The sequence below is a fragment of the Tamandua tetradactyla genome, chromosome 2 (assembly GCF_023851605.1).
Source record: "Tamandua tetradactyla isolate mTamTet1 chromosome 2, mTamTet1.pri, whole genome shotgun sequence".
In the NCBI taxonomy this organism is placed as follows: Eukaryota; Metazoa; Chordata; class Mammalia; order Pilosa; family Myrmecophagidae; genus Tamandua; species Tamandua tetradactyla.
In genome coordinates, this window is record NC_135328.1 from 121007573 (window position 1) to 121020347 (window position 12775).

The following is a 12775-nucleotide window of genomic DNA, read 5'->3' on the forward strand; positions in this document are numbered from 1 at the left end:
TTCTGATTAACACTTGATGGTGGTGGCTTATGATAGTCATCTTCGTTCTTCATAGGAGTTGGCGATGTCAGCGTGTGGGAGTTCTCCGGGAATCCTGTATATTTCTGCTGTTATGATTATTTTGCTGCCAATGATCCCACATCGATCCACGTCGTCGTTTTTAGCCTCGAAGAACCCTATGAGATCCAGCTGAATCAAGTGATCTTCTGGTTGAGCTTCCTGAAATCTCTCGTCCCAGTTGAAGAACCCATAGGTAAGCCGAGAGCCCCATGCGTGGAGAGGTATCCTCCCCACAGATGGCCAGCTTCCACAGCGTCTTGGTGGCCTTGCTCCACGGTCTGGCTCGGTCCCCACAGCTTCAGCTGCCTGACCTTGCTCCTCCTTCTGGAAGAACTCGCACTCTCAGAGGCTGCCTGAGGCTCCGCTGATCCTTTGGCGCTCCGGGCAGTTCATATTCCCTGATCCCATGTCCTGCCTTTAAGGCCAGATTTGGGGCAACCACTCAGTAACCATTTCTCACTTTCTTTCTCAGCCCGAGAGTGTAGGTCTTCTTTGCTGGTTGCAAAGTGGAATCTCTCTTGATAGCCAATTATTAGCCAATTATTAATTATGTGCTGTTAATTAATTAATAAGCATTATTAATAAGCAAAATGAGTTCGCCTTCACTCTGCGGCTCCATCAAGAAGGGAAGAAAAGCAGACATCTTAGAGAAGAGACCATGTTGACTGAAAAAAATGATCTTTATTCCAAAGGAAAGGATAACGTGGAATTAACTCCTTCCGTTCTCTCATACAACAAAAGAAAGCAGCCTATCCCAGTGAAATGCAATACTCAGCAGTCGATTTGTTTTTCCCCCAGAAAAACATGCTGCTATTAAAACTCACTGGGCTTACTTCCTCTCTGTGTGTACCACTGTTGGTACCATTTTCTCATTTCTTTATTCAGGTTTGTTTTCTTTAATGCTCCCATAAGCAAGATGCTCTCTGTGTGAGTTGCCTCAGTTCTCAGAAATGAACCCTGTCTGGGGGGTGGCTGCACTCAGAGGGCTTCCTTCTCTGAAAGGTCATCCTCACCCCAGCAGAGAACCATGCAGGCCGCAGAAGCCACCTTTTGCTCTGTGGTCGACTCTGGTCCTCTCCTGGGCATCCCTGTTGGAAAGCTCAGTCTGAGGAGACTCGGTCTCAAGTGGCAGCGACTTGCAGACAGGCTTCCCCTGTGTCAGCTGGGTCTAGAGCCTCCTAGGGGCCCCACTGGCCCGGCCGGGCACGGTGCCCTCGAGTCTGCGGGCCGATGGCACGTCCACCTAGGCAGGCAACCCGGGCGGGGGTCCGCCCGTCCGCCCCCTGAGTCGCTTCTCTCTCTGCCCCCCAGCCTTCGGTGGCAAGCTCAAGAACCCCCTCCGCGTCGTCCTGGTGGCCACGCATGCCGACATCATGAACGTCCCTCGTCCAGCTGGAGGCGAGTTTGGGTATGACAAGGATGTGTCGTTGCTGAAAGAGATCAGGAACCGGTAAGGGACAGCCGCTGAGGCGTCAGCCCGGGGCGTGGGGGGCAGCCAACCCCAGGGAACCCCGACCCGTGGGTGTGAACAGTACAACGGGAAGTCATGTGAGCCAGGGAAGGGAAGTAAGGCCTTTTTTCCTTCGGTTTACTTTTGTGTTGCTTTTTTTTTTTTTTTCATTTTTATCAAAGTGGTGAATACATATAATAAATTACATGGAAGTGAAGAGCCAGAGATAAAAAAGTATGAATCCTCTAACCTCTTTCCTCACCTCACAGTTCTACTGCTCAGGGGTCAGTTCTTTGCATTGTTTTAGCTCTTAGTTTTTTTGGTGATAATCACCATATGCTAATCAGTATTTCTCAAAATATAGGTTGCAGCCCATCAGTGGATCATGAAATTCATTCAGACAGTAGCAACCAAGTCTTTGTAAAGTGGAATAGAATAGAATAGAATATAGACTGCATTGCACATCAAGTATTTTATAGAACTTTTGTTTCATTTATAAATATATACCAATAATATAATTATTTTATAGTCTACATTGTTACCCGGCACAGGGTTGCAATGTAAAATATGGGTTTTTGCCGAGAGCCTGTCAGCAGTTTGAAAGGTACAGCTCCCACCTGTTATGCTGGTAACTCAAATTCTTTTGGATACTAATCTGTTGCTTCCTAATTTGAAGAATCAGGCTTCTATTAATATTTTTAGATACACGGTGTAAGTTTTACCAGCATCTCTTCTCCTACCGTGTACCTCACACCTCACCCTCCTTGCGTCAACGCAGCTGTGTTCTTGCCACCATGTGGAATGCTCATGTACTTGTGTGACTCGGAACGCATGCTGAACGCATGCTCATTTCCCCAAGGTGACATTGCAGCCCCCGCTACACAGCAGGAAGAGGGGGCCTCTGCCCCGTCACCCAGAACCTTCCCTCCCCTCCTGCCAGCCTCCTGTCCCCTGCTGGCAAACGTCACTATTGATGGGGCCCCTGCTCTCTCCTTAGGTTTGGGAATGACCTTCACATTTCAAATAAGCTGTTTGTTCTGGATGCTGGAGCTTCTGGGTCTAAGGACATGAAAGTACTCCGGAATCACCTGCAGGAGATACGGAGTCAGATCGTTTCTGTGAGTACAGGCGCCCCCGTGTGAGGCCGGAGCTGGTGTGAGCTCTGACCGTCCCTTGGCCCAGGGAGTCGGCCTCTGTGGGGTGGGTGTGCGTTCCTGGGGCCACGATAGTGCGACGTTTGTTCTCTTGCCTGACGCAAAGAAAGAGTGGAGGAAGAAGCAAAGGAAGAAGTAAAGGGATGTGGAGGTCATTCTGGGCAACGATGGAACCACTTCGGATTCTATGAAATTCCTAAAGTTTAGTGTTTTTTAAATTTAAATAACTTCCCGGACCATGCACCCCCACCCCCACCCAAAAAAATTAAATAAGATTTCTTTTGACAAGTTGCAACAGCAATACAGATGAATGCTCGCCTTCCATGCAGGAGACCCGGGTTCGATTCCCGGACCATGCACCTAAAACGAAAAAAAAGAGCAATACAGAGACAGTTTATTATGGAAAGATTAGAGATGCAGGAAAGTAGGAAAATCACCATTCCGGCAGTCACTAATAAAACTTACTGAAGGACATAACAGAACATATGAAGAGACAGAACAAGATTGTTTCCTGGATGACAAGATAATGTTTCATTTTTCCCAAGTTATATAAATTTAATACGATTCCAGTTAGCATCCTAAAGGGGTTGAGGTTTTTTGTCTTAGAATTTCAGTGAAAGAATAAGTAAAATATGACATAACGGTTCAATAATTGGTCCAATTAAATAAGTGGAACTGAATGGAGAGTATAGAAATAAGTTACAGTGTCTGTATAAATTTAATACAGAACAAAGATGCTTTTCAATTAAATGGGAAAAGAATATTTATTTTATAAATAATCTTGGCACAACTGTCTATTCATCTGGAAAAAAAATACGATTGCGCTCCTATTTTATTGCAGAGCCCCAAAATAAATTTTAGAGGATTAAAGACTAAATGTTTTTTAAGCACACACACACAATCAAACAAACCCAATAAATATCTTGAATGGAAATTTACAAGATTTTCTTAAGAACCTCTTGCAAATAAGATTTATCCTTTCGACCAAGGTAGAAAACCCCAAAAGTTTTCAAAGAAAATATCCACTTATTTGCCGACATTGTGCTTGTTTTTGGCAAATACATTTTTCAAACAAAGTCAAAAGATGAAATAAGACGGGAAAAAGATACCCTCATTGCATTTGACAGAGGAAGGTTTACTAGCTATGATATTCTAAAAGCTCCTTAAAGTCGGTAAGAAATAGGCAAACATCCCAATAAAAAAACAAAAATGCTGATGCACACACAAGACAGGGCCCCCTGACCCTGCTTGAGATACAGCGTGGGTGAGCCCGCAGGCGCCTCTCCTGCCCCACGTGCAGCCTCGTCTCCTCCTCCCCCTTCCTCACGGCTAACCACCGCTTTCAGAACACCAGCTTTAGGAATGTGGGGAGCCCCGTGCTCCCCCCTGAAAGCTTGGCCTCTGCACGGGGGAGCAGGGGGCTGTGCTCTAGCTCTCCAATCGGTGTCATGGCCAGCGGGCCGAGAGTAGCCCAGCGACTGGGAGGAATTCGGTCTCAGAGAACAGGGGTGATGTACTCAAGGCGGGCGAGGCAGGGCTGAGGACTTTGGAGTTTAGGGTGTGGCAGGACCTTCTGTTGCAAGTCCCCCTCCCCACACTCCACTCTTGGGGTCCTGCTGGGGGAACCCACCAAATACATAACCTGCTGCCACACTGGGGATTTTTTTTTTCTTTTTTAACAGTTCTATAGAGCTGTGTGTTTTTGATCATGGTAACGTACCTACAGCATAATTTTCCCATTTTAGCCACATCCAACCATGCAAAGCAGAGGTGTCCATGACATTCACCACCACCGAGATCAAAACTTTTCCATCACCCCAAACAGAAACTCTGCCCAGGAAAGCACTAAATCCCCACTCCCCAGCCCCACCCCTGCCCCTGGGAATTTTGTTATTTGACTAGAAAGTGAAATTAGCTGATGTAAAAGAGGGGCCCACCTAGTTAAATGATGTAGGGCAGTGTAAGGTTTGTGATTGCTCTGGAAGACGTGTTGATTTCACGAGTCCATAACATAAGCTGACTTATTGAAATGAGATCAAACACTCATTTCAAGCCAATTACAAAGAATTCGTCTAATTTGAAATAATAGTTCAAGGGTCCCTGCAAATACCTGATTTACAGGTATAACCCCACTCTGATAATATGGATGAGAATGCCCATTCTCTTTTCTTCTGTCTTTGTGTATAAACTGACCATCGTTTGCTGTAACGATCACTACCGATAGAAGGGCTGAGTGGGTGAGGAAGTGTGAGTGGATGTTGGAGCCTTAGTCAATTGAGTGATTGAGTCCACAATTTCAAAACTGCTTGTGAAGACTCAGCCTCCATGGGACATACGTCATAGAAATGAAAAGACTCCTCAGAACTTGATATTTGATAAATAAATAGATTCTGCCTAAAGGCTGCACATGCACATGCATACGCATGCGCATGCACATGCATGTGCACACACACATGCACACGCACACACATACACAAACACAAGTGCTGACTCACTCAGAGACCCAGCTGCCACGGGTCCAGCGAGTGGCGTGATTCTATTCAGGCCCCCAGCGCTTGCATCGCCGTCGGTGAGCCTGCCCTGTTCTGCCTCCTCTAGGCCTGCCCTCCCATGACCCAGCTGGGTGAGAAGATCATCTCGACGCTGCCTTCCTGGAGGAAACTCAACGGCCCCAACCAGCTCATGTCACTGCAGCAGTTTGTGTACGATGTGCAGGACCAGCTGAACCCCCTGGCGAGCGAGGAGGACATCCGGCATGTTGCTCAGCAGCTGCACAGCATGGGCGAGGTGCCAGAGGCCTGGGAAGGGGGTCTGGGCATGAATTCCATGGTCTTGGAGGTGGTGGGGGCCTGGAGGAGAGGGTTGAAACTGCCCGGCGCGGTGTTTCCAGATGTGGGACTGCCGGGGATAGCGTCAGGCGATTCTTCTGCACTGAAGTTGTCTGCCGTTGTTTGGTTTTGGTTCGCTTTGTTTTCCAGGTTCTGTCCATTTAGGAGCCCATTTACCCCCTGCGCTGGGTGCTTGGGTCTCTCTCAGCCTTGGGGATGGCTTTTCTGTCTGGGGTGTTATCCCTTCCCATCAGACTTCCTGGACTTACAATCAAGAAAAGGCAGGCAGGCGACGTCTGGAGAAACCAAGACGGAAAAATAGCTCACAGATACACAAAGCAATTCTAATTCTAGATACACATTTAAGAGTCCCCAGCTAGTAATGCCCGGCAGAAATGACAGAGTAATGGGGACCTTCACTCTCAGTTGTGTGGCATACCCTGCTAGGGTGTGTGGTTTGGGGGTCCCATTCCAATTGCATCAGATGCCCGTTCCCAGAAAGGGACAGTGCTTTCCCATTCCCCAGGCATCTGGTGAAATCAGGAGACAGCACGAGCTAGTTTGGACCAAGAAGAGCAGTTCTGAGAATATTACATACAGAAGCTTGCCTCTCTGATCTCAGGGACTATGGCTGACTGTCTGGTTTGCATGGATTATATATGCTTGAAACTAAGACTCCAAAAGCCAGTTGTTCTAGTTTGCTAGCTGCCAGAATGCAATATACCAGAAACAGAATGGCTTTTAAAAAGGAGAATTTAGTAAGTTACTAGTTTATAGTTCTAAGGCCAAGAAAATGTCCTAATTAAAGCAAGTCTATAGAAATGTCCCATCAAAGGCATCCAGAGAGAGATACCTTGGTTCAAGAAGGCCGATGAAGTTCAGGGTCTCTCTCTCAAGTGAGAAGGCACATGGCGAACACAGGGTTTCTCTCTCAGCTGGAAGGGCACATGGCGAGCACAGCATCATCTGCTAGCTTCTTCTCCTGGCTTCCTGTTTCATGAAGCTCCCTGGGTAGGGATTTTCCTTCTTCATCTCCAAAGGTCGCTGGCTGGTGGACTCTGCTTCATTGTGCTATAGCATTCTCTGCTCTCTCGGAATCTCTCATTCTCCAAAATGTTTCCTCTTTTATAGGACTCCAGTAAACCAACCAAGACCCACCCAAATGGGTGAAGACACATCTCCCCTAATCCAGTTTAACAACCACTCTTGATTGGGTTACATCTCCAGGGAGATGATCTAATTACAGTTTCAAGCATCTGTACCTTTCCCTGGATGCCTTTGATTGAATAGGGATTATTCTGCCATTATGAAATGGGATTTGATTAAAACATGGCTTTTCTAAGGTTCATATATCCTTTCAAACCAGCACAGCAGTGATCCCAAAAACTGGAGCCTCAAGCAGTGACTTGTCTGTCCGTAAACTCCCAGCTAAACTACCAGCTACACACCCCTCCAGCAATACTTTAGAGTGATTGAATTCAGGAAAGAAGACAGAGAGAGGATCAGAGCTTGGATTTTAAGGTGTTCTCGATGTATTTTAACCATAGTATAAACTCATCCCCTTGGTATTCACCCCAGATAAGCTTGTCTTCTAGTACTTGAACAGAAACTTTTTCACTCATAGCCCGTAATTAATTCGCGTTATTGGGAATCACGTCTCACCCTGCCCTTGAGAATTTAGTAAGTAAATGAAGACTTAAATAATCATAATAATAATAAGTGGGGGGTGGGGTGGGTCTGAATCATGCGGCCTCTGGCTCTGATTGGCGCCCGCCCCTGCAATACTATAGGACCGATCTTTTTTTTCTCACTTATTTCAAGTAGCAGACCAGTTCACTAGGCATTTTAGTTACCCTTTTACTAACCCTTCCTGTCTGCAGTGGCCGAATTATTTCTGGCCTCTGTAGAAGCAGAGATGCAGATAAAGGCCCCCGTTAGGCAGGGATGGCTGTTATTCTTGTGCAGAATTGATCACTTCTGGGTACAGCTCCTGTCAGTCAAGGCAGTGAAAAAACAGAAACCAAGTTTCCCCACTCTGTCCTCAGCCAGGAAGACAGGACTGAGATGTTAAAAATGGAGACTCTCCAGGAAATAATGCCTTAGAAGTCAGGAAACATTGCTCTCTAGCCAGAGAAGTCTCATCCCTGTCCACATTCATTCATTCAGAGGTGAAGTCAGTGGATGGCTTTATATGTAAAAAATCAAGTACTAAATCTCTCTGGCTCTGAGGGTCAGTTGGTCTCTGTCACCACTACACAACTCTGTGCTATTGTAGCCTGAAAACAGCCACAGGTAATGCATAAATCAGTGAGTGTGGCTGTGTTCCAGGAAAACTTTATCTGTGGACATCAAAATTTCAGTTTCATATCATTTTCTTGCAAGGTTTAGTTTTTTCCAAAAACTTTAAAATGTAAAATAAAAAAATAAAAGGATTTGGCCCATGGACCATAATTTGACAACCCCTGATCTCATTTAAGGTTTTACCAGGCCCTGTACTCTTCTCTCACCAAACTTGTGGCCCTTTCAATGCTTACTACAGTAGAATTAGCCATTCCCAAAAAGCAGCTAAAGAATTCACAGGTAAAGTTTGTTCATTTGCATCTAGAGATGCAGGAGTGTCTGGGCAGGGTAGACTTAGCCAGTGGCCAGCCTAAATCCACTTTTAATGGATTAAATCTGACCACATGGCCTGTAGCATTTAATAATCGATACCTTGTTAGTGGCATTTCTGAGCCCACTCATGGTAATTCCATCCCTGTCTCTTTCTTTTTCCTTTTCTTTTTCTATTTTGAACAAGGGCAAGAAAGAGGACAGAAAATCATGAGATAACGTTTTTGAAGATTCAAAAATTTACTTGAGACCAGATTTCATATTAGTTCACACAATAAAGTGCTTGACGTTTAGCTGCCCACCATCTTTTCAAAAAATGTTTTAACTAGAAATAACTTTAAATTTACCAAATAAGTCACAGAAAATAGTACATAGAGTGTCTCTACATGCCCTTCACGCAGCTTTCCCCGATGTTGACTTACATACCAGTACCAGGTTATTATATTATTATTATTATTATTATTTGCATGGGCAGGCTCCAGGAATCAAACCCAGGTCTCCGGCATGGCAGGTGAGAATTCTGCCACTGAGCCACCGTTGCACTGCCCAGTACCTGGTTATTGAAACCAGAAAATTAACACTGATGCAATACTGTTAGCTAATCTGCAGATCATATTCAGATTTCACCAGTTGTCCCTCTTAATGTTGTTTTTCTGGTTTAGGATCCAACCCGGGATCCCACATGGCATTTAGTCATGGGTTTCCTTAGTTTCCTGAGCCACTGCGTCCTCAGACTGTCATTATCTTTTCATGACCTAAGATGACCGTGTTTAGGAGTGAATTACAGATACATATAATGAATTGTCACATTCAGGAAATTTCACATTGCTGTACCACCACCGGGTACTGTATAGTCCTTATTCTGGTATTTGGCTGGGTGTCCCAGTACATGTGCTTTATTGCTCTTTTTTTATGCATTTACGTATTTATTGTGGGATTCAGAATCTAATCAGACCTGAAAACTGTAGAGAAGTGCCCTAGGGATCTCTATAAAAGGTTTTCTTACCAAGTTTTATCTTTTTAGAAACTTAAGGCTTCCAGATCGATCCTATCCCAGATAAGCCCTGAGACCCAGAGGGACCAGTCTCTCCAAGAACATCATCAGCCAGTTTCCTTCCTCCACCCCATAAGGGCGACATGTCTTTCCAGCACAAAGAAGTTAAAATGGCCATTGCCCAGATATCCCTGAAGATTGAGAGGAAGATCAAATGAGAGGGAGGAGGTGGAACTGAGCAATTAGGATGTAACAAATGACTGTGACTATGTAGATATTTCTTTTTAGTGTCTAGGGTTTGGGGATAGCCAAAGAGCCTTGCTCTTTGGTAATGATTGTATAACCATACTAACAAAAAAAAAAAAAGAATGCACTCAGAAATCATTCATTGCATTAGGTTATCTTCTCTTTGGACTTCTTTCATGCAGATGATAATAATAATAATACCCTTTTATTTTATTTTTGGCATCTTTTGATGCATTTCTGTTTTTCAAAAGAGCCAAGGGTAGTTGTTTTTCAGAATCTCTGTTAGGGCATTGCGTCTTGGGAGACTCAGTCTTTGAATTTTGATATCCGTCTATGTGCACGCCCCTGGCTCGTTCCTTCTAACAGCTGCCTAGATTTTATGGCCGCGATCGAGCTCAGGAGTGGGAGGGTCTGGCCAGGTGACCGCAACGGTGCGTGACCTCTTGCGCTCCCCTCCCACAGATCAACATCATGCAGAGCGAAACGGTCCAGGACGTGCTGCTCCTGGAGCCCCGCTGGCTCTGCACCAGTGTCCTGGGGAAGCTGCTGTCTGTGGAGACACCCCGAGCCCTGCACCACTACCGGGGGCGCTACACCATGGAGGACATCCAGCGCCTGGTGCCCGATTGCGATGCGGAGGAGCTGCTACAGGTCCTGGACGCCATGGACATCTGCGCCCGGGACCTGAGCAGCGGCACCATGGTGGACATCCCGGCCCTGATCAAAACAGACAGCCTGCACCGCTCCTGGACGGACGAAGAGGAGGAGGCGATGGTCTACGGGGGTGTGCGCATCGTCCCGGTGGAGCACCTTGCCCCCTTCCCCTGCGGCATCTTTCACAAGGTCCAGGTGAACCTGTGCCGGTGGATGCACCAGCAGAGCGCCGAGGGGGAGGCGGACATCCGCCTGTGGGTGAACGGCTGCAAGATCGCCAGCCGCGGGGCCGAGCTGCTGGTGCTGCTGGTCAACCACGGCCAGGGCATCGAGGTACAGGTCCGCGGTCTCGAGTCGGAGAAGATCAAGTGCTGCCTCCTGCTGGACTCGGTGTGCAGCACCATCGAGAACGTCATGGCCACCACGCTGCCCGGGCTTCTGACGGTGAAGCACTACCTGAGCCCGCAGCAGCTGAGGGAGCACCACGAGCCCGTCATGATCTACCAGCCACGGGACTTCTTCCGGGCGCAGACCCTGAAGGAGACTTCGCTGGCTAACACCATGGGTGGCTACAAGGAGAGCTTCAGTAGCATCATGTGCTTCGGGTGTCACGACGTCTACTCCCAGGCCAGCCTGGGGATGGACATCCCCGCCTCGGATCTCAACCTCCTGACCCGGAGAAAACTCAGTCGCCTGCTGGACCCGCCCGATCCCATGGGGAAGGACTGGTGCCTTCTCGCCATGAACTTGGGCCTCCCCGACCTCGTGGCAAAGTACAACACCAACAACGGGACCCCCGAGGGCTTCCTTCCGAGCCCAGTCCACGCCCTGCTCCGGGAGTGGACCAGCTACCCCGAAAGCACGGTCGGCATCCTCATGTCCAAACTGAGGGAGCTGGGTCGCCGGGATGCGGCGGACTTCTTGCTGAAGGCATCCTCTGTGTTCAAAATCAACCTTGATGTCAGCGGTCAGGAGGCCTATGCCTCCAGCTGCAACAGCGGCACGTCTTACAATTCCATTAGCTCGGTTGTGTCCCGGTGAGGGCAGCCTCTGGTTTGGGCAGGGTCTCTCTGGAGTGCAGAGCTCAAAGGGAATGCAGCCCAACTTTCCCATGGTAGATTCTGGTGCATTCCTTCTTAGTGCTTGCGTACTGAAGGACTGCCCTCCCCACCCTCCCTCTTTACCCATTTCTCTGCCACTACCTCCCTCCTTCTCACAATTCCGTTGTATGTGAATGGTCTTTCTAGTTTAAGAGCAGACCATCTCCTTTACTTTGGCCATTCAAAAACCTCATGGACCTCCTCTCAGTGTTTTGGACCCCCTATCTCGTCCTGCAATACCTTGCTTCTTACTGATCATTTTACCGGAATTCTTAACTTTTCAATGAGATTTTTTTAAACTACTGTATTTATTGTCCTTTAAAAAAAAACAAAAAACAAAAGCACACATTTATCCAAAATGTGTATTTCTTGTACTCTCTGTTATGCCATCTCCTCAGCTTCTCTCTTTTTATATTTGTAGGGGAAACTGTCATGTATGGAATCTCACTGTATGATTTATAAACAGACAATATGTGAGTGCCTTTTGCAGAAGAGGGTGTGTTTGAAATCATCTGAGTCGGCCAGGAGCTGTCCCGAAGGAAACGCTACCTCTGTCCCTTGCTGCGGAGCTGATCACGGCCAGAGGTGCTTCAGCCTGAGTCTTTTCGGCAATCTTTGTGTTTCATTTGGCGAGGAAAGGGGAGAACGGAATCCTCCTCTAGGGTGATTCCATGGCCAGTGTTGTTGCTCTAAGACTTTTTTTTAAGTTTGCTTTTGTTTAAACGTCAATGTGAACGTCCACGTGAAACCTACAGACTGTCACATTTCACCTTTCCCTTTCATCTCAGGTAGAAGGTTGACGCAGTTGTAGGGTTACGGTGACCTGTGTAAAATCCAGGAGACCCCTGACCCATCTTTTGTGGCAGTCCATTGTCATTTGTGCATAGCAGATGGTTGGCCACATTTAGATCCTGGTTTGAAACTTCCTGAACTTGAAGTGTCAAAACAAAAGAGCAAATCGAGGAAGCAAGTTATCTTGCAGTGATTTGAAATTGTGGTAGGGTTTAAATTGATATGAAGGAACATGTCCTAATTCTTCTGTCCTGAGAAGCATGTAATTTTAATATTATATCATATGTATATATATATATATATGCAGTATGTATATACATATATATTAATACTGGTATTTTTACTTAATCTATAAGATGTAGTAAAAAGTTGTTTTTTTCTTTTCTTTTTTGTTCTTTTTTCCTTTTTTTTTTTTTAAATAAAGAAGCCATTGCTTGTTGCATTAGTTTTGTTGGTCTTTAATTCAAAAGAAAGTATTTTTCAATGCATGTTTTCACTGCCGTCATCACATAGTAGGGCAAACCTGTCCAAAATCCAGAATGTCATTAATCCTGAACCTCCAGGGTTTGGAATGTAACCCAGGTTATCTGGATGCTTATTTATTACTACAATTGGGAATGATATGGAGAGTGGAAGAAAGAGCCTCATCAATTTTCATGTTTGTTCTCCCTTTCAAGGAAAGAGGCCCTTTCTGTTTTCCTTGGGTGAACCAGAAGAAAATAATCATTCAGTCTCAGCAATGGGAGAACATGAGCATTCTCTATTTATACAAAGGTGGAGGGAATAACACCAGGAGCAAGAGAAAACTTATTGCAAAAATACATATCTCCAGAGACCACATGCTTATATGCCCTTCCTTAATACACCTGACACTTGCCCTGGACCAT

The 12775-nt window shown here is 46.2% G+C and overlaps 1 protein-coding gene across 8 annotated transcripts in view; it reads left to right on the forward strand.

The window, feature by feature from the left end:
• Nucleotides 1-12324, forward strand: part of DAPK1 (death associated protein kinase 1) — a 219637-nt gene extending 207313 nt beyond the window's left edge. For 6 of the 8 annotated variants that reach the window (XM_077148666.1, XM_077148664.1, XM_077148665.1 and 3 more), the window contains 5 exons: nt 56-253; nt 1372-1510; nt 2508-2628; nt 5263-5451; nt 9805-12323. In XM_077148666.1, coding sequence (XP_077004781.1) covers nt 56-253; nt 1372-1510; nt 2508-2628; nt 5263-5451; nt 9805-11037 — 1880 coding nt within the window. In that variant the 3' untranslated portion in view covers nt 11038-12323. Of the gene's footprint in view, nt 1-55; nt 254-1371; nt 1511-2507; nt 2629-5262; nt 5452-9804 lie in introns of all 8 variants that reach the window. The other 2 variants (XM_077148670.1, XM_077148671.1) reach the window with 1 other exon arrangement.
• The last annotated feature ends 451 nt before the right edge of the window (nt 12325-12775 follow it).